The sequence below is a fragment of the Diadema setosum genome, chromosome 17, assembly GCF_964275005.1.
Source record: "Diadema setosum chromosome 17, eeDiaSeto1, whole genome shotgun sequence".
In the NCBI taxonomy this organism is placed as follows: Eukaryota; Metazoa; Echinodermata; class Echinoidea; order Diadematoida; family Diadematidae; genus Diadema; species Diadema setosum.
Genome location: NC_092701.1, coordinates 36,714,861 through 36,742,845, shown reverse-complemented (window position 1 = coordinate 36,742,845; position 27,985 = coordinate 36,714,861). Strand labels below are relative to the sequence as shown.

The 27,985-nt window shown below is 36.8% G+C and overlaps 1 protein-coding gene across 1 annotated transcript in view; it reads left to right on the top strand.

Annotated features, from left to right (window-relative positions):
• LOC140240367 (uncharacterized) overlaps positions 1-27,985 on the top strand; it is a 48,449-nt gene that overhangs the window by 18,578 nt on the left and 1,886 nt on the right. Inside the window, exon 2 of the mRNA XM_072320137.1 lies at positions 27,408-27,526. Coding sequence (XP_072176238.1) covers positions 27,413-27,526 — 114 coding nt within the window. The 5' untranslated portion in view covers positions 27,408-27,412. The remainder of the gene's footprint in view (positions 1-27,407; positions 27,527-27,985) is intronic.

The window sequence follows — 27,985 nt, the reverse complement described above, 5'->3', positions numbered from 1 at the left end:
GTATTCATATACTTTTATTTGATTTTCTGTTCAACCAATCAGAGTCGAGTATACTTTTATTTGATTTTCTGATTTATCTCAACTTTTATGTAACAAGGCCATGAGCTTAATTCTGAATCCCTGATTTTATTTATTCATTGTTTTATTCATTTGCCTATTTCTGTTCACCGGAATGATGATTGACTCCCGTAGGCTCCGTTTAGATTTAAACAAAACACATACATGTGTATAAACTATACTATCAATGATTTGATATATGTATAATGGAAGTAAACTGAATTATCATTTTGTACAGAGATAAAAAAAAAAAACAGAAGACATGAAATACTAGCGATCATTAAAGAAGTGTCAGTTTCATCTGTACACTTAGAAGTTACCATACAAATAATGTTTTGAATACAAACATTAAGTTCCAGGAGAGCTGATGATGAAATTTGTCTTGGATATCGGATGACCAAAAGGAAAAAGATTCTTTGTGGCAGTATCATATCTAACTGGCGCAAATTCTAGGTCAAAAAAAAACCCCCCAACAGACATGTTCATTTTCTGTAAACTAGAGGAACGAAATGTTGACAAGGGATGGCCGTGTTTTAAGACAAAGGCAAAATAGAATGCTTGAATCTTCCAAGACCAGATGCATGAGATGACTTTGAAAATAGATTAATTCTTAACGGGTTTCGTCTTTGTTTGATAGGCTTGCATTAAACAAAATAAAATGTACTAGAAAGGTGACGCCGCATTGTTACCGTACATATATTGCTATTATTTCAAGATTGTATCTGAATTTATAGGGAAAAGGTTACTTTCATGCTGCGCATTTCCTGCAGATAATAAACTATAGTGAAGGCCTTGCACTCATTGTTTCATCACGTCTGTGTCTTTGATAATGTATTTGGAGTCTCGTTGGCCCACAGACTAGTCTGTACACAGAGTTATTGTTAATTCACTCCAGTAGTCAACGCGATATGAAGCTCCAACAGTAATTAAGATAAAAGGTGTCGGCGCCAGGAAGGAGAGAGAAAAAACAAAACAAAACCGTATTGATTGCTGCGGGAGAACTTCCAATAATCACTACCCCACATTTTTCGTGTAAAGTGTTTTGCACGATGTTACAAGACAGAAAGTAAATTGGTGTGGCGTTCGTAAACGTGGTAGTAAACTAGTTACAGCGGTGCCAACAAGAACCAGACGGTGAATTTCCACCTTCACTAACCATCTCACATTTTCTCTGGCACGGTGTTATGATTCACAACGCACGACTGTCAGTCATCATTTAAAGACAATTAGAGAATTGAGGACGAACAAACGGGGGTGTGCGTCGTGAATTAGATACAAGCAGCTGACGTCAGACTGTGTCTGGATGCAAGCAACTGGTTTGTGTATATCGGACTAGCCATGGAAGACAAAATTATGGGTACATTGCAAGCGGTCACGACAAGAACCATTCCATACCATATCTATTGCATGCGGACGAGGGTATGATAACTACGATAACAGAACATCATTATTAATGTTTCCACCGAAAAATGCCGAAATTTAGAAGACAAATGGCGGACACGATATTAAAGGTCGTACATGGTTATATAAGCGCTTCGCTTTCCGGACATTTTCGTCATTTCTTGTTCACATACACAGCTACATTTCTCCCTCGCACAAACAAGCACACACCAACACATTATTAAACGGAAGAAGAAGATATCATTAACACTAAACTGACGTATATCCATCGAATTTTAATTTTGCAGCTTTATATATTCAGAGTTCTAATGTATGTGTTGTATGTCTTCATGTTTCTTCTAATAAACGCATGCAACATTGCTGAGATTCAGGCCCTGATGTTTACGTGCATATACTGCAGGGTGAATGTTTTGTTTTCCTTTGTTGAATGTTTGCTTTGATATTTTTATGTGCTTGCGTTTATCAAACAGTTTAACTCTATGTTTGCAAAGATTTGAGGAAAGATTAAATGAATATCCATACGTTATCACGTACACTTATTTGTGTACACGCAAAAGTAAAATACACGCATAAATAAATCAAGATTCTGCTATGTCCGGCTGCTGTTTGCAAAAGTGTTGCGCTAACCATTGTTCATTTACACAAAGTACTCCGTTTATTTACATACGATGTTACGCAGCGTGTCAGTAGGCCTGTCTTTGACTGCGATAAGAATGAAACTAAATGAATGAAAACCTTTATAACCGTAGCCATTTTGAAACATTTATTTTCAATTTTCAATAAAGAAAGGTTTCGGATTTGACACTCCCGAGAACCGCTCAACTGCACAACATCCGGATTTGAAAGAAATGCCAAGCCGTTCTTTCATGACCTCAGGAAATCAACGTCGCGCCAAAGTCTGTCCCTCCCCCTCCCAGAAAAAAGAACTTTGCCATGATTTCCGCCCTTCCTGAAATCTATTCGAAGTATTCTTTCTTATGTCCGATTCAGCTGCATGTCAGTACACACATGGTTTTGTTTGAAGCGCTGAACAAGGAACAATGCCGACATTTTCTAAAACCAGCCGTTCAGAAATTCGATTTTAGTGGAAAAGCTTTTTTTCTTTTTTTTTTCTTTTTTTCTTTTTTACTTATCTATGTTCAGTTTGCTTATTTTCACACACTTGATCATAATATGGTGCATGGAAAATTATTGATTTATGATATTTTTCAAGATAGAAGGAGAATGGGCAGATGATTACAGAGACAGAAAGACAAACGAATTGAGCAGTGACCGTATAAAGCGATTTTCAGTTTGTATATTTGAAGAGCTTGCTTCTAAAAAGCGCTAAATCCATCATTTTCAATGGATTTAGCCCCTTTTGGTTGCAAGCTCTTCAATTATGTATGAATGTATGTGTGTTGTGTGTGTCCGTGTGCGCCCGTGTGCGGGCACGTATTTTTTGTATGAGTGTGGGTGTATGTGTGTGTCTGTGTGTGTGCGTGTCTGTGTAAGTGCATGTGTTTTTGTATATTTGTGGGTGTATGTGTATGTTTGTATGCTTGCATGTGTTTTTGTATGTTTGTGGGTGTGTCACGGAAACAGGTGTTAGAGATATCTACCTCCCTGTTCTTCCGCCTCCCCGCCACTCATATCTAACCACGTAGAAGATATGAAAATCACAACTGCCTTTTTACTATCTTTGATAAATCACCACTTCCTCCACTATCTTTAATAAATCACTACCAACCAACCAACCAACCAACCGACCGACCAAGCCGTAGAATCACCACTGTTTCTTTTAAAAGGAACACGAGTCCCGGGGTATTAAACAGCGCTGACTCGAATTTATCCGGGCCATAAAGTTTGTATTTATTTTGTACTTGAACCATTCCGGCAAACGTCCTTAAGACGGCACTGTGATAATTTCTCGCACGACTCGTCCTGAAGATGTCTGCCAGTAATTTAACGGCCAAGGCTCTCGTCAATCCAAAACGCGCCGCGCTGATGCAAACATAAATTAATCCTACTCAAGACAGATTCGGTGATTCTCTGATCCCTGTTAATCAGAGTGCAACTTTGCCCTTTGGCCATCCGAAACAGGTGCAAAGTGATATATTTCTGCTCGCCATTCTTCATTTTGGCAAGTTAGAAGAGGATAAAGAAGATTCAAAAGACAATGATAATTAATAAAGCCATGTTAATAAATCTTGCAACATGCAGACAAATGGAAAGAAAAGATAATATATGTTTGAAAAACCTAACTAGCTACGATCTACGTTGTCATGCGAAACATTTTTACTTATTTTTGTTGGGCTGTGGGGTGAGAGATAAATGGTTATTCTTCTTTTTTATGGATTCGCAGGAAGGGGAGGGGGACTTATGTCACGAGTCGTTAATTCTCCATCTTTTGAAAGACAGTGTTTTACTGCGTCTGCATGGCTTTTTGCTGACTATAGCATTTTCAGTATATTGCTTTGAGATTTTTAAGCATTTTTTTTTTAAAATGATGGTCGCCATTTGCTTTTGTTTTGCCAAAATCTTAAAGGAATTGTGACTCTTCATATCAATCTTATTTTCTTTTGTCTAGATATTACCTCATTCTTACCATGAAACTTTCATCCCAGACTTTAAATGAAGATAATATTGTAAGTCAATGTAAATAATATTTTGCACATGATTGATCTGTGGAGACGAAGTCATCATTACTAGTTGTCCCTGTTCTGATTTGCATATGGCGAAACCTGAAAACTGATACTTTTTTTCCTCCTGTCTGCTGCTTTCAAACAAACGCTGTTTAAATTTCTGGAGGGCTGCAAACAAAGACTTTTCTCCTACCAACCTATTTAATAAATAAAAGGATTTGATATAAAAACATACAAATATCTAAAATATTCAAGGATTGATATTGTGATATTCGAGATCTTCTTTCCATATGGTTTCATATTTTCTTCATTTCAGACTCCGAAACAAAAATGTTTTGACTCTCTGTGTATAATCATTATGTTTTAATTAACTGTATAGTCGCATTGCATGTTTCCTAAGCTCCTCTTCTGCTGGCAGATCACTCATTGGTACAATTTATGGAAAATAGAACGACAAATTAGTGCTGTTCAGTCTGTAATCTGCTAAGATAAAGTTAATGACAAATTATATATATCTCCCTCTGCGCACAAGGTGATGGCGAAGACTGATATTGTTTTTGTTTTTCACAGCACAGTTTTCAAAATTATATTTACTCCGATAAATTCCTTGCGCTCTTCATTAATGTTTTTAAGGAAAAAACACATTTTTCATGGATATTGACAGAAATTAAATCTGAAAGACACGTGTGCTCGTTAGTCAACCGAGCTCGGCGTAATTTGTGAAAGACGGTATCTGCCTCCGGGCAATCAGGTGGATAAATGGCAGATTGCATCTTACCGCTTCTGTCTGCTAAGCTGTGTTTACTATAAACGCTGCGTAGCACTAGATAATTGCTCAGAGATATAGATAAAGTCAAAAAAAAAAAGAGAAGCAAAGAAGAAAAGATATAGTGAGGAAGACACTGTTTTGTATTGAATCAAATCGTAACTAGAGTATGGTCATCAATTTGCGCTCACCCGCCGGTTTTTGTTCTCTTTTGTTTTGTTTTTAATAGTAAACAGTCCGAATACCAAGATCGATCTTTTATAGACCTTTACCGAGAAACGTTAGCAGCTCTCTTTCTCTCCCCTCATTTTCCAATATCTGCTGTTACCCTTAATGACAGGAAGGCCTCCGAGATCTGATTGAAGCACGTGTCAGTCTATGTGAAATAACCTAATTAACAAGAAAGCTTCAAACTGATGGACTGTGTAAGGGTAGGACAGGAAATTGAATTCGGTGAAATGAAACTGGACATTGCTGACCCACATAATTCTTTCTTATAGACAATAGGGGGCGTCGTGCAACAGGAAGAATGGCAAGGAAGCACATTAATTTTGGAGGCAAGAGGGAGTTGGAAGTTCTTCTTTCAATAACATCACAGACGTTGATTAATATGGGAAACAAGGGAGTAGCGAAAAAGGGAGGAAAAGTGAGGACTATAGAAGGCAACGGAAAGAATCACAGATCAATCTTTTCTTCGTAATGAAATAAAACACAGGGCGTGGCACTGATAGACATATGTATATATATATATATATATATATATGTATATATATATATATATATATATATATATATATATATACATATATATGTGTGTGTGTGTGTGTGTGTGTGTGAGTTTGTGTGTGTGGGCAAATATATGATTATCAAAACAGCCAAAGCACACAAAATTGTACGAAGATCAGGCAAAATGTAAATAGGTCTATATGATAATTTCCCGGTGTCTGTATAGTTCATAAATGTAAAAATATAAGCTTTAGAAAGATGTGTTGATAAAAAAAAGAGGGATTGGAGGCAAGACCCAAAGCAGATCAAGCCAGTAAAATTAAAAGTCCAACATCAGACAGTACACGGTATGCAATTGAAATTTGGTGGTAATATTTGCTTCTTCATCAATGTTCATTATGAAAAATTTATCTTCGGTCTAACACTTTTCACAATCAGGAAATATAGTATCAGAAAATAATATTCTTGAAAATTACAACAACTAAAAATGAAAGCGAGAACAGGAAATGAAAATGAAAATGTCTTTTTTAATCATCATTATGGACTGGATATTATTGATGGAGCATTTGGTTAAGTGATAGAAACAGCAGGAGACCATAATAACTGATCAAATTCTTCTATTACAATGAGGAAAAATATCTTGTCTATAATGAATGAAAGGAGACTCGCGTAGCAAATTGCTGGCAATTTGCTTTCAAGCAATTCTTTTCCAAATTCAATGGCAATGTCACATTTACATCTACACATTGTATGATTCATGCACAGAACTGGAATTTAGCATCTTTTTTTTTTCATTTCTCTTTTTTTATTGCTGAGGGGGTATATATGCATATATGTATATTATATATATATATATATATATATATATACATATATATATATATATATATATATATATAATCATATATGTCTGCTTGTTTGAAAATGGGAGTGTTTGATGCCTGCTTTTTGTTCTCTCTGTTTAAATGCTTTAATATGGCAAGTAGGTCACTCTAAAATCTTGAGCGTCAGAAAACGTAATCAATGAACTTAAGCAACTTTGCAATCATTTTTTTTTTTTTATAGCAAACATGGCTAAAATAGGACCCCACGTCAGCAGAAATTGATATGTATCGTGATGCATTTGGTTCAGGCCAATCAAAGTAACTGCTAAAGTGTGACTGATCGCCCGGAGTTCTGAATACACGCACACACAAACCACCAGATAGAAACAGATTGTGCCCATGCAGCATCCTGGTCTCTGGATACAGTGTGTACTCGCAGCAGATTCTTATATTGGCTGACTGCTCGGGGGAGCCCGAGATTGAAACATCATCATTTAATGATGTAATGATGTTTACCCACCGTACACACAAGGGATAAAGCTCTCCCGATCGAGCTCGACCACGCACTTGACATTCCCGCTCTGTGCAGAAAGGATCAACTTTCGCCTTCTCATCATCCTCCACCATCCGCCGTATCACCAAGGAGACACGCTCCCATCTCGACTTGTGTTTGAGCGCTAGATGCTGCTACCATCTCGACACAAATGTTTACATTTACCGCCAGTTAAACGGCTTGTCCCCCTTTTTCCGGTTTACGACGGTCATCTTGCAGCGGGAGTTTTTGTCGGCGATTAACCCAAGAAAGTTGATGGCTCAAGGTCCGCCAAGACTTTTGTTTGCCATTACTCCAATAAAGGAGGCATTCTACTGCCGAGATATATCTCGGGAGATAGTGTTTCCCCTATCTCTCTCTCTCTCTCTCTCTCTCTCCTCCTTCTTTAAACATGTTCTTCCAAATCTCTATTCATCACTCTTTCCTATATCTATCAATATGTGCTCTATGTACTACTATGTGAGTGCTTTGAATGTGGACGATGGGGATAAGAGATAAAGTGTGGCCTAAAAACAACGTGAACAGGCGAGGCAAGTTTTATCTGCACGATATCTGTTTACACACATTTGGCACTGACACATTAATTTTGTAGTAAATCCTTCTGGGTTATAATGATTTGTGCAAAGCGAAAAAAAAAAAGGAAAAAGAGAGGCAGTACTTTTTGCCTCTATTCTTGCTGGTGGTAGAAGTTTGCAATATTGCGCCCAACTATATAATTCTAGCCCACATAAGGTAGTCAGCCCCTGTGTACAGTGATCCAGAAAAACTCCATAATTATTCAGAGTTGTTGCTGAGTATCAATCTAGTACGCCGTTACCTTTTGACCTCATACTCACTTACGATCAATTCTGCATGGGCATTCCCGATGTATTCGATTTAAGTTGACAGGTGCGCATATTCGACTAGAATCTAATTTTGCTCATGAGGGAGTATGTTTGTTGAAGTACTTTGGGTTGTTTTTTTTTTCCCTTCTAAATATAATGAACAGTTGAACGTAATTTTTGTCCTTGGACAGTATACATATCAAACATATATGTTTTTGAAGCTCATGTCGATGTGTCACCTTGATATTGAAATTGTATACCAATTCATATATTCTTTTTTTTTTTCAATGAAACAGTACCACTTTCAAAATGACATTTTTTCCACCCCGCCCCGATGACGACAGTCAGAGTTTAAATTCGTTGAATCATGTTTCAAATTGTCGTGTGCACGTCCGCAGTTTTCATTAATTTTAAATGTCATAATTAGTTTACCGCACACCCTTTCAATATTTTAATCCGATTTTCGAGTAAAAACGTGAATTACGCAAGTGTAATTCAGCATACAGAAGCAGAAATGTACACACGTTATATCATGAGGCGTACATACATAGTTTGATAGAATATCATTTACTATGTATGCAAGCATATAGTGGAGAAAAGCTGCTTATTTACACATCAGTCATGCTCAGCTCACGTTGAAGGCAAATTATTTGACGAACGCGAAGAATTGGAATGACCTACCTCTCTTCCAGTCCATAATTCCTTTTTCAATCTGCCGGGAAACAAATTGATAAACATATCCAAAAGTGGACTGAAAAAAAGTCAAACATTTTAACTCACCTAAGCCAAAAAGTACCTGAAAAGTGCTTCAGATTTCACAATAGCAAATGTTAGTCATCATTCGATTTTTGACAAATTTTTACCAGACCAAGTCTCCCAACCTTTTTCTGTCTCTCCGTGGACGTCATCCTTTCTTGCTCCTCTTTGCTTCATGTCTCCAATTCATTTCCCCTGTCACCATAATTTCATATGTTCATTCATACTCTCTGCCGCTTACTTACTTGTGATATTACTTGCTTCCTCAGAGAAATCATTCAATTATCTAAGCCGGACCCAAGGGTCTCTCTCTGTATCTCAAGTTTTCTCTCTTTTTCCCCTCTCTCTCAGTACCTTGTTCTCTATAAATATCACACTGCCGTGTACTTTGAAACGTGATGATTAAACAAAGAAAATAAGTGCATTCGAGAGACGTGTTCTCTTCGTCTTTAAAAAACCTGCTCAAGTGGTCAGCTAGCCTCATAGTGATTGTACACACTGATATAACACAGTAGCAATACTATGCCACTATAATCTTTTCGCAAAATGATTCTACTGAGATGTTCAACTATGAACTATACTTGAGGACTTGATAAGTTTCCACAATCTACAAATCTGTATGAAATGGTAATCTACATTGAAATTAAGATCGATTGAAATCATCTTTGATGCGGCTGTTAAAAAGTATACTGGAATGATTCGATGACTGCCAAAAAGTATCAAATCTGACCCTGGCCTTGTTTCAAAATGTTCGCAGGCAATTTGCTTACAATAATTGCAATTAAAAGAGCAACAACTAAAAGTTCTCAGTTGATTGCCTGTTGCTGAGTTGTTGCCATAGTAACGTCGTTATTTAAGGTTGCAATTGATATAACGTGGGTTATGAAGTGGGGCACATTTATATTGGGTTTGGAAAGCAGCGGAAGCTCGTAGGAATGTTTGGTTTCCCCCCTTGTATTTGCAAACTGTAAACGGGAAAGAAAATAGTTTGTTTTTACGTTATCTTATTTTTTTTTTTCTATAAATCATTCTGGAGTGTACGAGCAGTATGTTTAGTTAATGCCTGGTAAATGGGTCGGTAAATAGATGGGTACTGTTGAAGGTCAAGTGATAGAATGGGCAGTATAACAGCGACAGGTGTCTGGATTGGTATGCGATATTCCGTGATATGTCTACATCTCGCCTCCTCTCCTGAATTAAGTATTGAGCCACTTTAAGTTTAACAGAAAATCTTCACAGGGAAAGCGAAGTCTTTGTTTCAATGTGCAAAAGAACATCTCTTATCTTGTTCTCTTTCTGATTATGACGTAATGGCTTATTCTTCAAGACGGTCTCAATTTGGTATCAACTTTCTTCCTGAGAAACCAACAGTGATTTAATTTCTTTCTTTCTTTTTTACGACAGATGTTACCATTATTTATATTATTTTGTGTGTGTGATATTCTGAAGGGGCTATCTGCAATCACTTTGCTCTTAAACAGATTAAGGGATTGAGATATAGACTTATCTTTTTGGAGGGGTATCGTCCACTATGAGGTCTCAGGAGTAATGTTTGCACTCCGAGGATCTGGAATTAGCTAAGAAAGGCAAGTTAAGAGCATTAATCATTGGTTTTAAGCGGCTCAATACGCATGAGAGCGATGTAACATTTAGTACGAACTCATATGAATTCACTTATCTCCCCCCCCCCCCATGCATCATAAAAGGGTGGGGGTGGAAATAAAAGAAGATCAAAATTTCCAACAGTGAATCACGTAAACCTCAATGCTAATCACACATTACACAATGCTTGGCGTGTGTATGTCATAAACACAAGTTAAAGCATAGTGTGTTTACATCTACCCCTGATCGCGTGTCTCCGTATTGTTCAGTAACTGAATCCATTTTTAAGGGAAGGCGACAGAAGGAAGAAAAGGGGAAAATTGTAAAATTCAAATTCAACACATTTCATCTATATATTAGATAGAATGATACGGAAGAAGGTGCAATATAAGTAGTCTTTGAAGAGTTTCAGTGAAAATACTTTGTCATAGTACAACTTGGTCTTACTGTATTGCCGTCATTAGGTTGGGTGAGCATTACAGGCGCAGTTTGCTTACTGCAATGTCATTACAATACCTTTCTCACAAGGTGAGTGGTTCTATTCATGGTGAACTGAAATCTGCAGGAATTTGTAGCTGCTTTTGGCTTACAATAGCTAATATTTTTCGTCCCACCTTGCATTAAGACATGCACACTCACACACACACACACACACACACACCACACGAAATAATACATATCAAAGAGATACATGTGTACGTATTTCATATCGAGACAATGACAGAATACAAGGTAAGCACAACAGTTTTACCTTAGCAAACAGCTTCCGTTAATGCCTTCGAAAGGTCACGGAAAGAACCCTGGGCTGAAACAAAAACAGTTGCATCCTTCTGCTACAAATTCCATTAGTATCCAGGCCTGAGGCCGGACAAGGGAAGGCATGGAGACATTTGCAGCGGTCAAGAGTAAAGTCCGAAATTATTTTTCGATAAGAAATGGGGGAAAAGAGAGAAACGATCTCTCTAGCCATTACAGCTTGACCGAAAGTCGACCAATGATTAAAGTGGGGTGAATGATCTTTAGAACCTTTATTGCTAGCATGCTATATCTTGACTTTGGGGAGGCGCCCTGTAATGCTCTAACTGAATCACATGTAAAGACGTAAATTGGAACAGATGTTTATGTAGGAATTGTAGATGTTATCGAAGCAAACAAGCAAAGAAATATCTTATTTTTTTCTTAGTTACCATTTCATAGGAAAGGGATTGATGTTAGTTTATGTGTGTATGTGTGTGCGTATGTGTTTTTTTTTTGTGTGTGTGTGTTGAAATCACAGAATTTCACAAATGCCTCGTAATTTTATTCGTTGGTAAAATCAAACGTTTAGTTATTTTAACATCTAGTCATATTTACAAAAGGCTTGTTCTTATGTGCACAATCGTATTTATGATGTAGAATAATGGAAGCCATTGTATAAAAACTAACTAAAATAATACGTAAATGAGAGAAGGAAAGAAAAAAGAACCCAAGAGAGTCGTTCAAGTGTGCTTTTTATCGAATCGTCCTTGGAGCAGTAAATATACATTGACCTTAGCCAAGCAAAGATTGACTGATTTCACCGGCAGGATGCCAGAAGACGAAAATTGAATTACATTGAAATGAGAAGGGACAAAAGACTCAGCATGCAAATCCGTAGACATCTCTCATAATTCTTTTCTGCAAACGCTGACATTTTAAGATCAGACACATGCGTGATCAAACGCTGGATGTCGTATGCGAGAAATTTTGATTGTAGCCACATGCTGTCCTTCTTATTCAGGGCAGCTTAGCACGTTAAATTAAACGTTGTTGCAATACGTACTGACACTAAACAAGGCTTGAAAAATCTGCATTTAACTAAGTATTAATTACGAATATAATGTAGTGACTTTATTTACATTTTTCTGTCTCTTTATTTACTTGTCTTTCTGCATGCTTCCCCCTTCCTTCTATTCCTTTGTCTCTTGTCTAGTTTCAGTTTACGTAGCAGGTGAACAAACGTTCATAAGTTTAATACCACAGCTCCCTACGTTGACATGAAGATTATGATCAAAAGCAAAAGAAGAGGGATTCCTTCGGATTTTGACTTGCTACAGGCTAATACTCCAACAAATCAAATGTCATAGTGCCAGCAAGACCGCAATGTCTAAGGCATTTTACAAAGGTTCTTATCATTTCCTGTGTGAAATAAAAAAAAAAAGTTCAAAGTTGTAACAAGAAGGGACAGGATATACAAACATCAACACATACACACACTAACACAAACACACACACACATACACACACACACACACACACACACACATAAATACATGCATACATACATACATACATACAGACAGACAAAGAAAAACCCCTTGCACACGTGATCGTTAATAGCATCTCGACGCTTGACATAACGTGGAATAATCAGGTGAACAGAATTGTACAGGTACCCTCGCCATTATAAGTCATAGTACAACCGACCGAAGCCGGAAACTGTCGCTGTTTTGGCATTATGTTAGCTATTCTCATCGCGAGGCATTCATATACCCTCTTATGTAAATGTATATGTACTATTATTATTATTATTATTATTATTATTATTATTATTATTATTATTATTATTATTATTATTATCATCATTATCATCATTATCATGATCATTATTATTATTGTTGCCGTTGTTATTATTGTCATTGTTGTCACTATTATTAGTGTTGCTGTTTTTTTATCATTGCTTTATTTATCACTTTTATTTTTCAAATAGAAAATATTTCTAAACAGCTCAATAACTGTGCACATAGTTAATCAGTATTTTGTTCATACAAAGCTGAGACTATCGCGATAAAAAAACATCCCGTTGTGTGGGTGGAGCAGGGACAGATACACAAATTGTATTCCATACAGACACCTACATAATAACAAACAACAATAACAGCGCAAACATTGTCACAAGAAATCCACGGCAGGAGCCTGCGTATCTCGAGGCTGGCCAAGCCAAGGTAATGATCTGCTGGATTTCTGTTTTAAGTACAGCGGAGTCTCTCGTGGTGTGCCGGGCACTCCAACCCTCAATTGAGATGACATGGCTGCGGGTATAGGCCCACTTTTTCTCACCAGAGCTTCTCACAAGAGAAACTCCCGTAATTCTCACTTGTTTTCTGCCCTCCAAAGCCTTAGTAATTCTTCCTTTTATCGAAACAACCGGGAATTAAAAAACATCGGAGAAAGATTGCAAACACACGTTCATTGTACCACAAAGGAGTCGTTCAATAATAAAAAAAAAATAATGCTTGGGAAGAGCGGAAGTTAAACTGGTTTTCTCAACACAGTAAGGATGACACCAAAGAAAGTTTCAAACGTGCACGTCATTGAGAAATGCTGACATGAAAGAAGCTCGAGCAAAGGAAAGTGTCGTCTTTAGCACCGCTCTGAGCGACAGATACTTCGTATAGGGTAGAGAAATAATGATGATAATAGGAATGAGATATTGAAAATAATTTTCGTAATAGCAATAATTGTATTATGATAGTGAAATATATTAACGAGTGATGATGATAATAATGATAATAATAATAACAATAATAATATTAATAACAATAATAATGATAAGGATAATAATGACAATAATTATTATAATAATTATTATCATCATCATCATTATTATTATCATTATCATTATTATCATTATAGATAAATATATAAATGATAATAGTGTAATTTTACTGTTATATTACTGTTACCAATAAGAGCATGGTCACATTTACCAAAGGCATACCTCATCAGTAACATAACTGCCATTCCAACGGGGTTCATGGAAGTTAATGAATTTAATATTTTGAGAGAAAATGATTAAGCAACCATGGTAACAAAGACCATCAAAGATGTGGGAGAAAAAAGATGATGAAGGGGATTACGATAAATTCATTTTATTACTAATTAGCAAGCTTTCATCATTCTAGAAATCATGGTTCTAGTACTTAAAGCAGAATTACCTTTATAATGTCGAGAGAAGCTGCAAATTATATGGCAGGATGATTTTGCTTTCTAAGAATTTAGTAGAAATTAGTCTTACCGGAGAGAATTAATGATTTGCGTCCTCCAGCATGAGACCAACTTACAGGAAGTTGGTTTTAAGGACGTGAAAGAATTCAATTAAAGAAAGCGGGGAACGAGACAAACAAAAAAGTTTAGCTGCCTTATTGATCTTCAGGTTTCAATTTTTTTTAAAAAAGAGGAAGAAAAACAAACACATGAACGATGACGAAATGCAAAAACGTAGAGAGAAGACGGACAGATGAAATTAGCAAGCGTTTTCTAGATTGATGAGTGGTGACATCGTGAAAAAGAAAGGATGTTTGTTGAGATTTGTCTTATGGTGATGGAGAAGTTTCCTTCTTGCAGACGCTGAGCACTTGTCATTTGTTTGGAGTTCAGCAGAGACATGGGAGGTATGGAAAGACTTGCAATACCATTAAAAAGAAAAGGGGATTAGAGACATACAAGAAGAAGAAGAAGAAGAAGAAGAAGAAGAAGAAGAAGAAGAAGACGAAGAGGAAGCAGAGAGAGATATTTTGTTTGATATTAAATTTTCAAAACAATAATGATGTGAAAACACGACTGCACTAACATGATAGCAAACGTGATAATTCAATTTGTTGAGAAAGTTTTATCTGATGCAAACAGGTATCCCATCAGTTGAAAATACTTTACGTCAAATATCGATACATGAAAAGGAGAATATCAAGATAGTTGTCATAATACAACGAAGAACTGTTAGGTTGAATCATTAATGATAAAATATATTACCCGCTTTCAGTGAAATTTAATGTCCGTAAATCATTCACTTTTACACGCCTCGCTGATGTATACATATTCATCATTCTTCGTTTTGACTTGCTGTAGCAGAATTCTTGGGGAAAATATCAACAACAGGAAAGTGGCTTTTGGCAGGACTTGTTTCCTTTATTTGCTGTAAAACACTGGCTACATTTTCACTCATGTGTCGTCATAATACCTTGAGAGGAGGTGGAAAGCTAATACCGTCTAATTCAGGGTAGTCCGGTGGGACAGCCGCGGCGATGAGAAGAGTACGGTTTGCCACAGATCGATGATGTGCGAGAAAGCCGTCTCAATAAAGACTGGGCACAAATCGTCCGCCGTCAAAACATTCAGCAGGGAAATTAAGAAAGAGCGTTTTACATCAATTTTGATATACGATGATTATTCTCACCTTTTCACATCTCATCAGTGTCGCACTTAAAGCCGACTCTTATACAAATGACTGTTTTTGTCTAAAGGAAGCCAAAATGCAGTCGTAAATACTGTTTGTATAATTATCAAACTGGAGGGAAAAAGTCAGCATTAAGTAACATGAAAGAAATGTGTTGACAAAAGTTAAAAGTCGAGGATTTTATATCAGACTTGAAGGGATTTATTGGTAACAGTTTTACTTTACATTTACATACAATCTTCAACATCAGAATGACACGTACCATAATGATATCCTACAGACGTACTTCAGTTCAGGGTTTAGGAGAAAGTTATCACTAGTTTTAAATCGGAACAATTAATATATTTGCAAATTTAATGCTACTGAGATATCTTTTATATTGCGTTTACTTGTGTTTCTAACTATAAGCTAGATAGCAAGAAAGCATCTTGCTGTCTCTCTTTCTCTTCCTCTATTTTTCTTTTTTCTGTATTACATATATGGCCACGAGAGTTATATGAATAACGTAATACAATATATTGAACCAAATACTTCCGTTTACGTTATTGGATTTGTTTTGTTTTGTTTACGCCCGACAAACGTGGAGAATATGAAAAACATATATAATCGAATCATTGGGGTATGCCTGTACATATCGATTGCATTCTGTATGAATGCCGCTTATATCTCCCAGAGTAAGAACCATTCTGAAAATAAGTCTTATCTATCAGAAACAAAATCATTCTATGGCTCTCACATATAAAAGGAGGCAAGATTATGATTCCGAGATTACGTATTATGTGACGGTCAAATCCACCGCAGGGAAATAAGCGATTTCTCTTTTTAAATGCTCAGCATATAGTGTTAGCTTTGTGTGGAATGGTATGCAATTGTCTCTGTTGGCTTATCTGTCTATTTTTTCTCTTTCTATTCATATGATTAAATGTATAAAACTGTCAATACACCCAGTGCATACAAAATCAAAACACCCATTGCAGAATATTACAAGAGATCATTATGCTATGTAGGATCAAACTTGCGTAAAAATCTACCTCATAGGATGTCTAAGTTTTAAAATTCAGAAAGCAGAGTAGAATGTGGCCAATTAACTTTTTTTTTACATGAATTACTGTATGTTTTACATCCAATCGAGTCTATTCAATTTTAAAGCTCTACATTTTACAATTCAGTTTTTGATACAATACTTTGTTCAGTTCATTTATTTCTATGGTATTAGTTACATTAGTGCCATTTTATAAGTTCGTTGTTGGTTTTGTATACATTTTTCGTATTTTGTACTCATTTTTGGTATATTTTCATAAAACATAATCTTGTTATGTTTGTTATTTGGTATATATTTGTGACTTTGTTTTAACCGTATTTTCGTGATTTTGAGTGCATGCATTTGCATTTGGTATTATGCAGGGATCCTCAGTTGGTAGAGCATATATATATATATATATATATATATATATGCTTTTTTGTCTTTTGTTTATTTCAATTAGCTGAAAGAGCAACCCTGTGAAATAGAACAAATATTATATAATCCATATTTATGTACATATATTATGTACATATATCATGTTAAAACGCATTATGCATATTTGCACGTTAGTATAGACCCTTCTGACAAATGAGGTCGACAAATTTTGAAAATGATCAATTTAGTCAGCCCATCAAACAGTTAACTGTTGATCTCATTTTATATATGAATAATGATGTATTCTGAGAAGCGAGATTGTTAACTTATAAAGATCTTTCTCGCTGAATTTACACCATCAAAGAGGCAGAGATAGCTAGCTAGCTAGATAAATATAGATAGTGAAAGAGAAGGAGAGAGAGAGAGAGAGAGGGGGGGGGGGGTAGGGGAGCGCATCAATAACAAAGAGAGTCAGAGAGATGCGTTTTCTGTAACCATGGTAACCGAATGCTTGTTAGGATTGCATCACAGATCACATTTCATGGGCAGTTGGTCAGTTTCAAGTTTCCGCGTTTTACAATGCAATTTTAGACCATTTAACCACTAACGATGAAGGCTGATGAAATAGTAGTACGCTCAATGGGTTTTGTATACATTACCACAGACTCACTATCGAAAGCTATCTTCTCTCGTAATTCTCGGTGCAAAACTATCATCTTTAATGACTTTTGCACAAACATGTGATGGAGTCGATCTTTTCCACAACAACAACAAAATACAAAAAACAAAGAAATATATATTGTGGGAATATTGATGCTTCATTATGACAAGAATTTAACTGTGACAATTGCCAGTCTCCTACAAAACAAAACAAAACAAAAAAAAAAACCACACACACAACTTGATAGAACCTAGACTTTTCCTTATGTTACTCACAAACCCAATATGCTTGTATTGAATGATTCCTAATCGCTACCCTATATGAGAAGCACTCTATGTCTAAAAGGACGCCGCACACTTTACGACTTTGGGTCGCACGACTGACCGACTTTGGATCCGAAATAAATCGCAATAACCTCACAATAAACACGCTTGCTTATTTCAAATCCAAAGTCGGTCAGTCGTGCGACCGAAAGTCGTATAGTAATCGGTGGCCTTAGCAATGCACAGTGAAAAGGAGGAGGCTTTCTCTACTGGCAAGTTTCAAAACACAACAACGTTTGGAACTTTATTGCAGAAATTATCCGCTTGATTTTTATTGATTAAATTTGGTGAAAGAGTTTGCCCGCCAGTGCAATGTCAGCAAGAAGGTGTCATCGTGCCAGATCCGACGAAAGATGAAACATTACTGGCCTTAACCCTTCTCTAACCGACTACTTCAAAATGTTACAGCCAATGTTTGCTACCAGATTGACGATAAGTATGGGTGATACGATACGACGAAACTTGCAGTAATGCAATCCCTCAGCGAACAAAATTTCATAAATTACGACGTTTCTCTTCGCTAAAACGTATAGTGTGAATCATCACTTTCAGAAATGACTTCAGATAGGCCAAGTTACACTGAGCAATTTTCAGCTGTGAATTCACTGTGTGACGTAATATTTTCCCTAGGCATGAAAAACGCACATACTAAGCTATCCATAATTTCCCAAAATGTGAGTGAAAACTAGGTCCAACAAATTAAATAAATGTTTACATTAAAAAAACAACATCGAATAAGTCAGAAAGCAAATATTTTGCTCCCAAGCTATTTTGACACAAGGTGAAGGAACCAGTGTCATTCCTTTTCATTTTCAGCCTTTAATTTACCTGCAAAATGTGACATTCTTTTATATATATACATGTATATATATATATATATATATATATATATATATATATATATATATATATATCTATTGGGAATTTACGAATTGTAAATTGTTGAAAATAATCCACTGGAAATGATCACAAATTACGAGAGAGGATTCTGAAAAGAAACATAATAATTTAACAGCCGGGTGATCACAGAGCTCTAACATCGGAATTGCCTTGAATCAAGCTCCAGCACAATCAACCAATTCTTCATTACTTTATTTCCAAGTTATTTTCGTTCCGTGACTATTAATCGTCACATGAAAGACAACGATACCCACTACAGCAACACAACTCACACAACAACACAACTCCAATTCTGCTTTTCTTAAATTTGATTTTCGTTTGGAAAATAAGTTTGATTCTATTATGCAGTATTGTGCTAACAGTCTCTTCGTTTTTCAAGAACAAAATGACAAAACCCTACATTTTCGTACGGAAGAAACATAAACGATAGAAGCACCAGGGTTCAAAGAGAACAAAAATATGTACCTTCTTCGCATACATGACTTAATGAAATTACCCACAATTTCTTTTTAATCAAGGTGGGTAAAATATGTTGTTTTACCTCTGACTTTTATGGGTAGCACGTTCAAGTAACAAAGGCTCATGATCGTAAAGTTATTCTACGTTTTTGATAGATCAATATGGCCAGTGTATCACCGGGGAGGTCGTCCGTCTTCTTCTTTTTCCCATCTCAGGGGAGGATTCTGGAATTCTGTAAAGGGGGGGGGGGGGGGTGGCGCAAAAATATTTCTGGTGTCACTTCCAGGTTTATTCAGCTTTCAAGCAAAAACAAAACAAAACAAAGAAAAAGGAATTCAGCGCAATTTTCTGGTGGCACAACAATCGAAAATCACCTGATGGCGCCCGCGCTCCTTTCATTTTTTTTTATTTTTATTCCTTTTATTTTCATTAAAACATAAAATTAAGGGGTCGCGCGCCCGGTGCCGCCCCCCCCCCCCTCCGATCCGTCACTGCATCGGATCTCGCATCTCGTCACAATTTCCTGATTTACTGACCAAACACCACATCATTTTGTAGGCTATTGTTCGTTCACAATAGCTTAGTTTAACTCAACGTTGTCAGCAGGCGCAAAAATGTTCGAAGAGAATTCGCAATATCGATGTCAAAACTACCCTTATAGAAAAAGTAAAAATGTGCTTTCAGAGATTTCTATCCTTCTTTATATAAAGCTCGTTTGAAGCATCTCCTTAGGGATTGAAATAAAAGCAAGAGTTCCACATTTCTCATTTTTTCTTGGGTAAATGTCGAGGGATTTGTCACTCTCATAACGTTTGTCTTAATAACGACTTTCTGTCTGCAATAAAAGAGCATTATCATGGATGGTGAGAGGAGAGGGAGAGAGAGAGAGAAAGAGAGGAAAAGATGAAGAGAGAGATATATGATGGAAAAAGAGAGAGGGTAACTTAGGAATAGAGCTATTTTTTTAATTTCGGCTGTGTCCATGGTTGACATTCATCGGATTATATTGGCTAAATGTCTGTCAATATTATGCTGTTAATTTCGAACCGTATAAAAGCGAACGAGCAAGATCTTACCACCTGCTGCAATAAGAGATATTCAGCCACAAGAAACAGACGAACAGACAGCCAGACAGACAGACAGCCAGACAGACAGACAGACAGACAGATGGAGAGACAAGAGGAAGATAGAATCTTTAACCCACTGCGTGTGGTCAAACTGAAATCGGAAGAATTGGGGATCTTTTTTCTGAGCAATCAAAAATTGAGGGCAGAGTTTCTTTCACTGAGTCTACAGACAAGCTCGAAGAGGCGGAGTGGTCATCATTCATTCCCCCCGCTCCCTCCTTTAACAAAAATTAACCGCAACCCCGCACAATCGCTTGAAGACAATGTTAACAAGTTATTGATATGCATTTAATATTTCGAAATATAGTATGGCATCAATTTCGCTCTGAGTAGACCGAGCTTTTGTATCAGCCTATTAAAAAAATTCCTCTACTCTTTTATATGAATCACCCTCTCTTCCAGTCTTCCTACCCATATCAATCTCAGTGTGCAATAGCATATACAAACTGAATCGCGCAGATATAGTAAGACAAAACACTATAAGAATGCAATCTCTAAATTGCCAGAAAAGGGCCGCTTTCAATAGGTAAAGTTCAAGTCTAAATTGATCGAAGGCGAGCAAATTTCAGAGCGAAAAGCGGTCATTACGAAATATTGTCAATTTGTGACTGGACCTATCAAATTCTTTCCATGACACACAGAGCATAATATTGTATGGACAGATTGGCCACTCCCTAGAAGGGTCGCTTGTTTGTGGGTTATATTCTTTTACATGTGAGAGTGTGATATGGGGGGGGGGGATGGAGGGGTGACTATCAGACCAAAGGGAAGCGGAATGAAAAGGGGTGTTCGTCAGTGATTCTGCTACTGGTTAAACCATATAAATAAACTAGAGAAACCATCATCATTCATATTACTTATATATAGTTGAATGAAACAGAAGACAGAAGTCTGTAGATTAAAAAAAAATATGATAACGATAGTGGTAAGAAAAATAGATGTATACATAGATAATGGATGAAGTGGGACAGACAGAGGAGATACAGATACAATGATATATGCATACATGCAGACACTCACATATACACACACGCACACATACATACACACACATACACGCATACATACATACACACATACATAGTGAGAGAGACGTATAGTGTGTTTGCATGTGAGTTAATGGGAGGGAGTATATTTTGTGGGGAGTGCTGTAAAATGTCTTCATTTCATTCTTACTTTGCGACGTGGGCGGTCTTGATCATTTGAATATTTCATTAATCATTTTCAAAACTAGGAAACCTCACCTCTTCTTATATTCTTGCTCTTTCTTTTATTCCCCACTGCCACATTCTTTCCATTTCTGTCTATTTCTTCTTATTATCCTCTATATTTTCAATTTGTCTTACAAGTATTTTATTGGTTTTGATGTTATTCTTGTTAGTTCGCTATGAATGCTGGTCGGCTTTGCTTGGTTGTTTTTGTTTGTTTGTTTGTTTGTTTGTTTGTTTGTATGTATGTTTGTTTGTTTGTTTGTTTGTCGTATACTGGGAGCGGCAGGCACATCAAACTCTTGTTTTAACATTACCTCCTAAGCCTTTTCTCTTTCGTCAAGCCTGTATTTCAAATAAATAAATAAAAAATCTCACCATCAATACCCTCATTTGTAGTGACTCTTTACGTCTTTATGAAAAAGAAGAACCAACAAGATAGCGATATTAAGGAAAGCAAGTGAAGGGGCAGGAGGGTGTTTGGGGACATACGGCACACTTATCAGTCAAGCTGTTCACGTAAATTCAGGTCATGCCGTTGATAACTGGTACAGGTTTAACATCTAGCTATGAAGGTGAGGAGGGGAAAATATTTCAACTCTTAAACCAGAAATGAAGTTTAATTACCCGTCATGGGCTGTACCGCGTTCATATCCCATGGGATTGCAAACACTTTTCTCCCCAGATGATAATAATGATGTAGAAATGTATTCTTTAAGCAGAGTAGCCTCTTCAGTGTTAACACAGCTCTACACTAGAGGGCCGTGCCATTATCACCCTAGCATTGCCAGGTTCTAATGTATACATCTGGGTCGAGAGGGGCACGGTGGGCAAAAACATCTTGTCCAAGGATGTAGGGACTTGACGGGATTCGCAACTCCGATTGGAAGTCAATCTTCCCCAAAATTGCACTGAAATGTCCATCACGAGGAAGTGTAAAGCTTGACAAAGATTATGTTACACTTTTCAGCATTCTACAAGAACATATTGGAAATAGAAAATAGGATATAAGAGGTTATAGAAAAATTTCGATAAGACAAGAATTGAGGGTGTTCAGAGTTTCGTTAATAATCACCGTATATGTAATCAATACATGGATCCCCATTCAAGAAGTGATGAATTTTAATCGAGAAAACTATAAACTAGGATGATTTAGCTGAAAAGGAGAACTTCTTATTGAAATATTTAGGTATTTTTCTTATCTTCTCTTTTTTTTTAAACCGTTTTGATATATCAAGTGCAATGCCTTGTACGAATAGACATGTCCAATTATTCTAATGGGAGAATTTTAACTTTGTCCATTTGTGCCTTCACGGATTCTAGTGTTGGGTACTGGAAAGGGCAATGTGAATCATGGTAACAGTACGCCACGGGAGGATGATGTAAGGACTGATGAACTTTTCTGGTGCTCCTTGACTCAGAATAAAGCCAGATTGCCTCCCTCAGATGACAAGAAACCAACCAAACACGATTTCTTTTCCATTAGGGAAGGAATGTTTGCTATTTGGCAAGACATGTATACTGTAAGTGCCCATTTTAACCAACCCTCCGAAATAATGCCCATTAATCTTGGGGGAAATATCTTTCACCGTTTTGTCAATGTTTTATTGTTTTATTTCGTGCTCTTTCGTACTCTTTGCGTGAAAGAAAAGCATCGTAATGTGTTTCTTGGCAGTCTTATACAGAGCATCTAGGACGCATTTTCCTCATATCCAATCTGGTCTCATTGCCGATGTTACTATTTTTCTTTATTCGAATAAATGACTGGACGGTGCTTTTCTCTTGTAATAGTTAACACTAGGCGTCATTTTCAGCAAAGTAATGGATAACGGATAGGACGAAACCAGTTAAGGTTTAAGAGATGGTCGGAAAATGTAATTTCAGAATACGGGCTATTTCAGTGCTTTTAAGGCGTCCAAGCTACTGGCCTGTCAAATCTGAAATAGATTAAAGTTTATGGTCCTTTTTTTTTTTCCAAAAAGGGTTGCAATTATAGCAGGGTATGATAGTTTGTATGCATTTGGGCAGACATGACTTTAAAATTTTATGCGATAGAGTTTCCTATTTCGCATATTATAAGCTCCAAACCAATCTAAATGCTGATAGTTGTTGTCATCCACGCCGTGCATATTCTGACCGAGATTTACCACTGGATTTTATTTTCTTCTCTCTTTTATTACATGCTAGTGCTGTTATTGTGTAAAGACTTGTGACGCGCTAATGCCATTGGGGTATATCGCTTTAATGAATATATCATCTGAGGTCAGACTTACACGTAGAGTCACAGAAATGGAAAATTCGACCAATTACGTCAGTCAAAGATCTATAACGTGTGGAGAAAAAATATTGACAATCAACGTATATATTTTTTTTTCATCGTGAATTTCATAGCATCATATAAAACGTACCATACATATAGAGAATGATACGCGAGAATGATAAGGTCTGCACGGGTAAACATAATTATGTGTACATGCCTTTACAACGTCCGCACATTGAATAACTCATTCAGAATGTCTTAACTTCCGTGGACATTTCACGCAACGGGCGGCTGATAGGGTCAGGTATATACCCCTTCATCGCCGGCTGCGCGGAGCCTAGCTGGTTGTGTGGCCACGCAGAAATGTGAGATTGGTTATTGCTTAAAACGTAGTAACGCTTGATTGAACTTTGACACCACACCAGTAGGTCAGATCCCTCACAATGTGGACTATAGGAGCTGTTCGGGTGCAACAAGACGAGTGTATTAAGTCGGAAAAGTACAGGAATCCCGTATTCAGAGAAGAAACGATCCGAACCACCAATACGTTTGTAAGATTTGATTTCAGAGTTCGTTGAAGATGTTGCCCTCGTGGCGATTGGATGTGAGCGGTGATTCGTCGCTGTACAAGGTTGCTGTGTCTCTTATACACCCGATGAAAATAAATCCTGAGTCACAAATTTCCCCTCTAAAAATATTGGTATACTCGGAAATCTAGAAGAGCGCAAAATTTCATGACTGTATCGATGTTCTGAGTTGAGTTTTTGTGGGGGTGGGGTAGAGTTTAAAAAAAAAAACGAGTGTTGAGGTGAAGAGAATACTTTCTCTTCTCTCTCTCTCTCATTTTCCCCGGAATAGAGTGTGAATATTGATGTACTAAAATTGAGATTTCTTTCCCTTCTGCGAAGAGGAAGGCACCACATCGGTCTTCGCAAAGTAAGGGCTGCACAGATTGCGTTCGTTCTTTCTAAAGTGTAAACATATAATTACAGGGGACAATTTTTCGAGAATTGAGTAAGACATCCTGTGTTGCTAAATGCATGGTTGAAACAGAAATATAATCAGCAGTAGTCCCTTTTCCCCCTTTCCGGAAGACCAAAAAAAAAAAAAAAATCTAACCCACTACCAATGAAGAGAAAAAGGGAGGACGTATTGAGGGGCATGCAGGCCTTGCGGTGCGAGTTCGAGAGATCCTGTGAACCACATCATGAGTGTTGTCAGAGGCGATACAGTGTGAGTAAGGTGTGGTAGTAGCAGCTTCAGTGGACACACAGATTTCATTTAGCTGCCTCGCTGAGGCGGTTTCACGAGCCAGCGGGCAGCGTACACGGCCAGGCGGAATATCAAATGTTCCCATGGACAGCAAGTCTTGAGATTAAAACTTTGGACTACTGCGGTTACCATTCTCCCCACAAATCTATCTTTCTTCCTATCTGGCTATTTGACTATCTTTCTATCTATCTCTCCATTTGTTCCTCTTCTACCCGGTTATTTGTTCGTCAAAGTACACGCATTAAGCTTTATTTTCTTGTGCATTTTAGTACTCCAACACCCTTACTTCGTTTTGTTATTGCGAAATACGAATTTCATTATCAGATGTTTTCTATACTTGTCCACTTATTCTCTCCTGCGGTATATTTAATCGTTTTGGTTTCTGTTTAATGGAATGAAATGGAGTGGTAGTACAGTATTTGAACCAAACCTTGGGGTGATTTCGTATTCTCTTTCTATCTGACTGTCTGTTTGTTAGTTGGTCTGTTTCTCTGTTAAATCTTTAGAGAAGTTCATTAGTACGTGAGTTAGATACAGATTCTTTGCTTCAATTTCTCGTGTTTATATATTTTTTATGCCTTGTTGATGAAACTAATAAAAAATTCACCGGCACTTGCTCTCTTCCACAAGGTCTTATAGATGCACCTGATTAAGACCAGATAACAGAAAAGGCGTGATAAAGACGGATTTCTCTAATTTGATCATCACACTAATGAATCGTATCGCCCATTTTCATGTGAAAAGACTAAATTTTGGACAAAATCAAATATACATTCAGAACTTTTCCTGCCCGAGCTGTCACCAAGATTGCAACATGAAGCACGTGATTTGATTAAGAGTCATTCTCAAGATCCAATTTGCGATATCATCTGTCTCATAGGCGTGCACATGTACATCTTTCAAGTCATTATGAGATTTGTCGTGTGCCAATCTCACAATGAGTGACATATCTTGCAAGAACAAACGGTTATAATTTGGTTTTTAATATCTCCGGCAGTCTAAGGTCTGTTAAAACAGGGATTAAGATACTCAGTCCCCTTTTATTTGTTTTTATTCTAATACCAAATGATATCAAACTAAATTGTGATTTTCGATCAAAAGAATTAAATAAATGAATTGACTGAGAATGATTTAACCAATATTATCTATTCTGGTGTGAGCTTTATGACATCTAAACATACAAGCCTATATTCATCTCTTCTTGGAGAAAGCAGTACTAACAAGCCACAATTGCTATATCATTTACTAATTATGAATGCACATCGTATACTCTTAAAAAAATGGGTTATATATATTAATATATTTCCTAGTATTTATTCCGTCGTGCTATTCGAAAACTGTGCAAATACTTAAATACAGTAACTCTCCTTTAAACTTAGGAAAAGCATTCGTTTAAAATGAGTGAAAATGAAAGAACAAAAACGACAGAAAAATGTCTCGCAATACTTGCGATGCATATACCGTAGAGCAATAAGTTATACGTCGGAGATGCCACTATAGCAATATCAAATATATAAACACTCACATGAGGTGTTCATTTAGAAGGGGTTACTGACATGAGGATCAGTCGTGAAGATGTTTTACAAAATCAATATCATCCTAAAATCTGTCTTCTGTTATGACGTCATCTAATCCCTATGCCATTTATTCTAATAAAGGCTATATAGGTCATGATTAATTACTGTTTATGATAGAAAATCTCACGGCTGTAGGTTTCATCAATTCTATAAAGCTGAAATGTGAGCGTCTACGTACACATCTAAGCAAGATATACACAGTTGAGAATCACGCTAGAATAGGTCAATTTGGGATAGTAAAAGGATTACTTTGAGTACTAAATTTTTTTTCTCTTTCTCATGCTATTGCTCTTTCGGTAATATTTATAGTCAATAATGTGTATGTGGTGTGTGTGTGTGTTTGTGTGTCTGTGTCTGTGTGTGCACGGTTTGTACGACACTGCAGTGATTGCTTTATTTGAGTATCTCTGCTGCTTTTCTGTCTGAAAATGTAGATTTATAAACTGAACACATTTAGAAAAAAAGAACATTTGCAAGTGTTTATTCTTGTATCAAGGACGATATATTGATGAGAAAGTGAATATCACAGATCTTGACAATATCCAGTCTAAACTATATATGATTCAGCGCTCATGCTTGAATATACATTTCGAATCTTAGAATACATTTTGAGGTAGTTTGTACATCGATATCTGATACGAGTCTCATTCTTTTACTCCTGGAGTGATTTCTCCTTAATTTCTGTATGTAGCATACAAAAGCGGTACACAACTGCCAAAAAAGAAGAAGAAGAAAAATGTAAATGACAGAGATTAAATCCTTGAATACGAGACCTGATAGTGTGCTTACTGTAAGGTGTTGAACAGTGTATGCCTACTGTGTGAAGTTGTATTCCTTCTTTGAGTACAATGACAACATATTATATAATAATATTCATTGCATTTTTTTTTTCAGTCACCATGTACACAAACGCCGTGCTGTTTCCCCTGTCAGTGGCAGTGATGCTGGTTGGTCTGGCTATCTTCCCGGGCATGCTTGCTGATGACAGGGTCGATCTGGCGGATGATGACCAGGTAACCAACATGTGTCCGTGACGTGAATATGACGTCAGGCATATTGCCCTGAATCTAAGGAGGTCCAACTTACGTTTCGTAAAACGCGAGATAGGCGTATCTTGCCACCGCACCGATATATCAATTTATTTTACACCAGTAGTATCACGCTCAGTTACGTGCTCAAAAATTTACTTAATCCATAGCCTAAATCAAAGTATCTTTGTGAATTCCTGCTATTGAATCCCAAATGTCTAAAAAATTTGAAGCTCAGCTTTAACTTTCTGTGTTATATATTATATATACATTTATATACCATGCACGCATAAACGCACGAGTGAATCGAGAACTGTGTTCTTCTATTCCTCTTTAGTACTACATATGACGTTTACTTTCTATAATTAGTTGTTGTGGATTATGAATTAAAAAATAGAGTAAATTGTATTCTATATGTTCGATTAATTTGATAGAAAGAGTGAA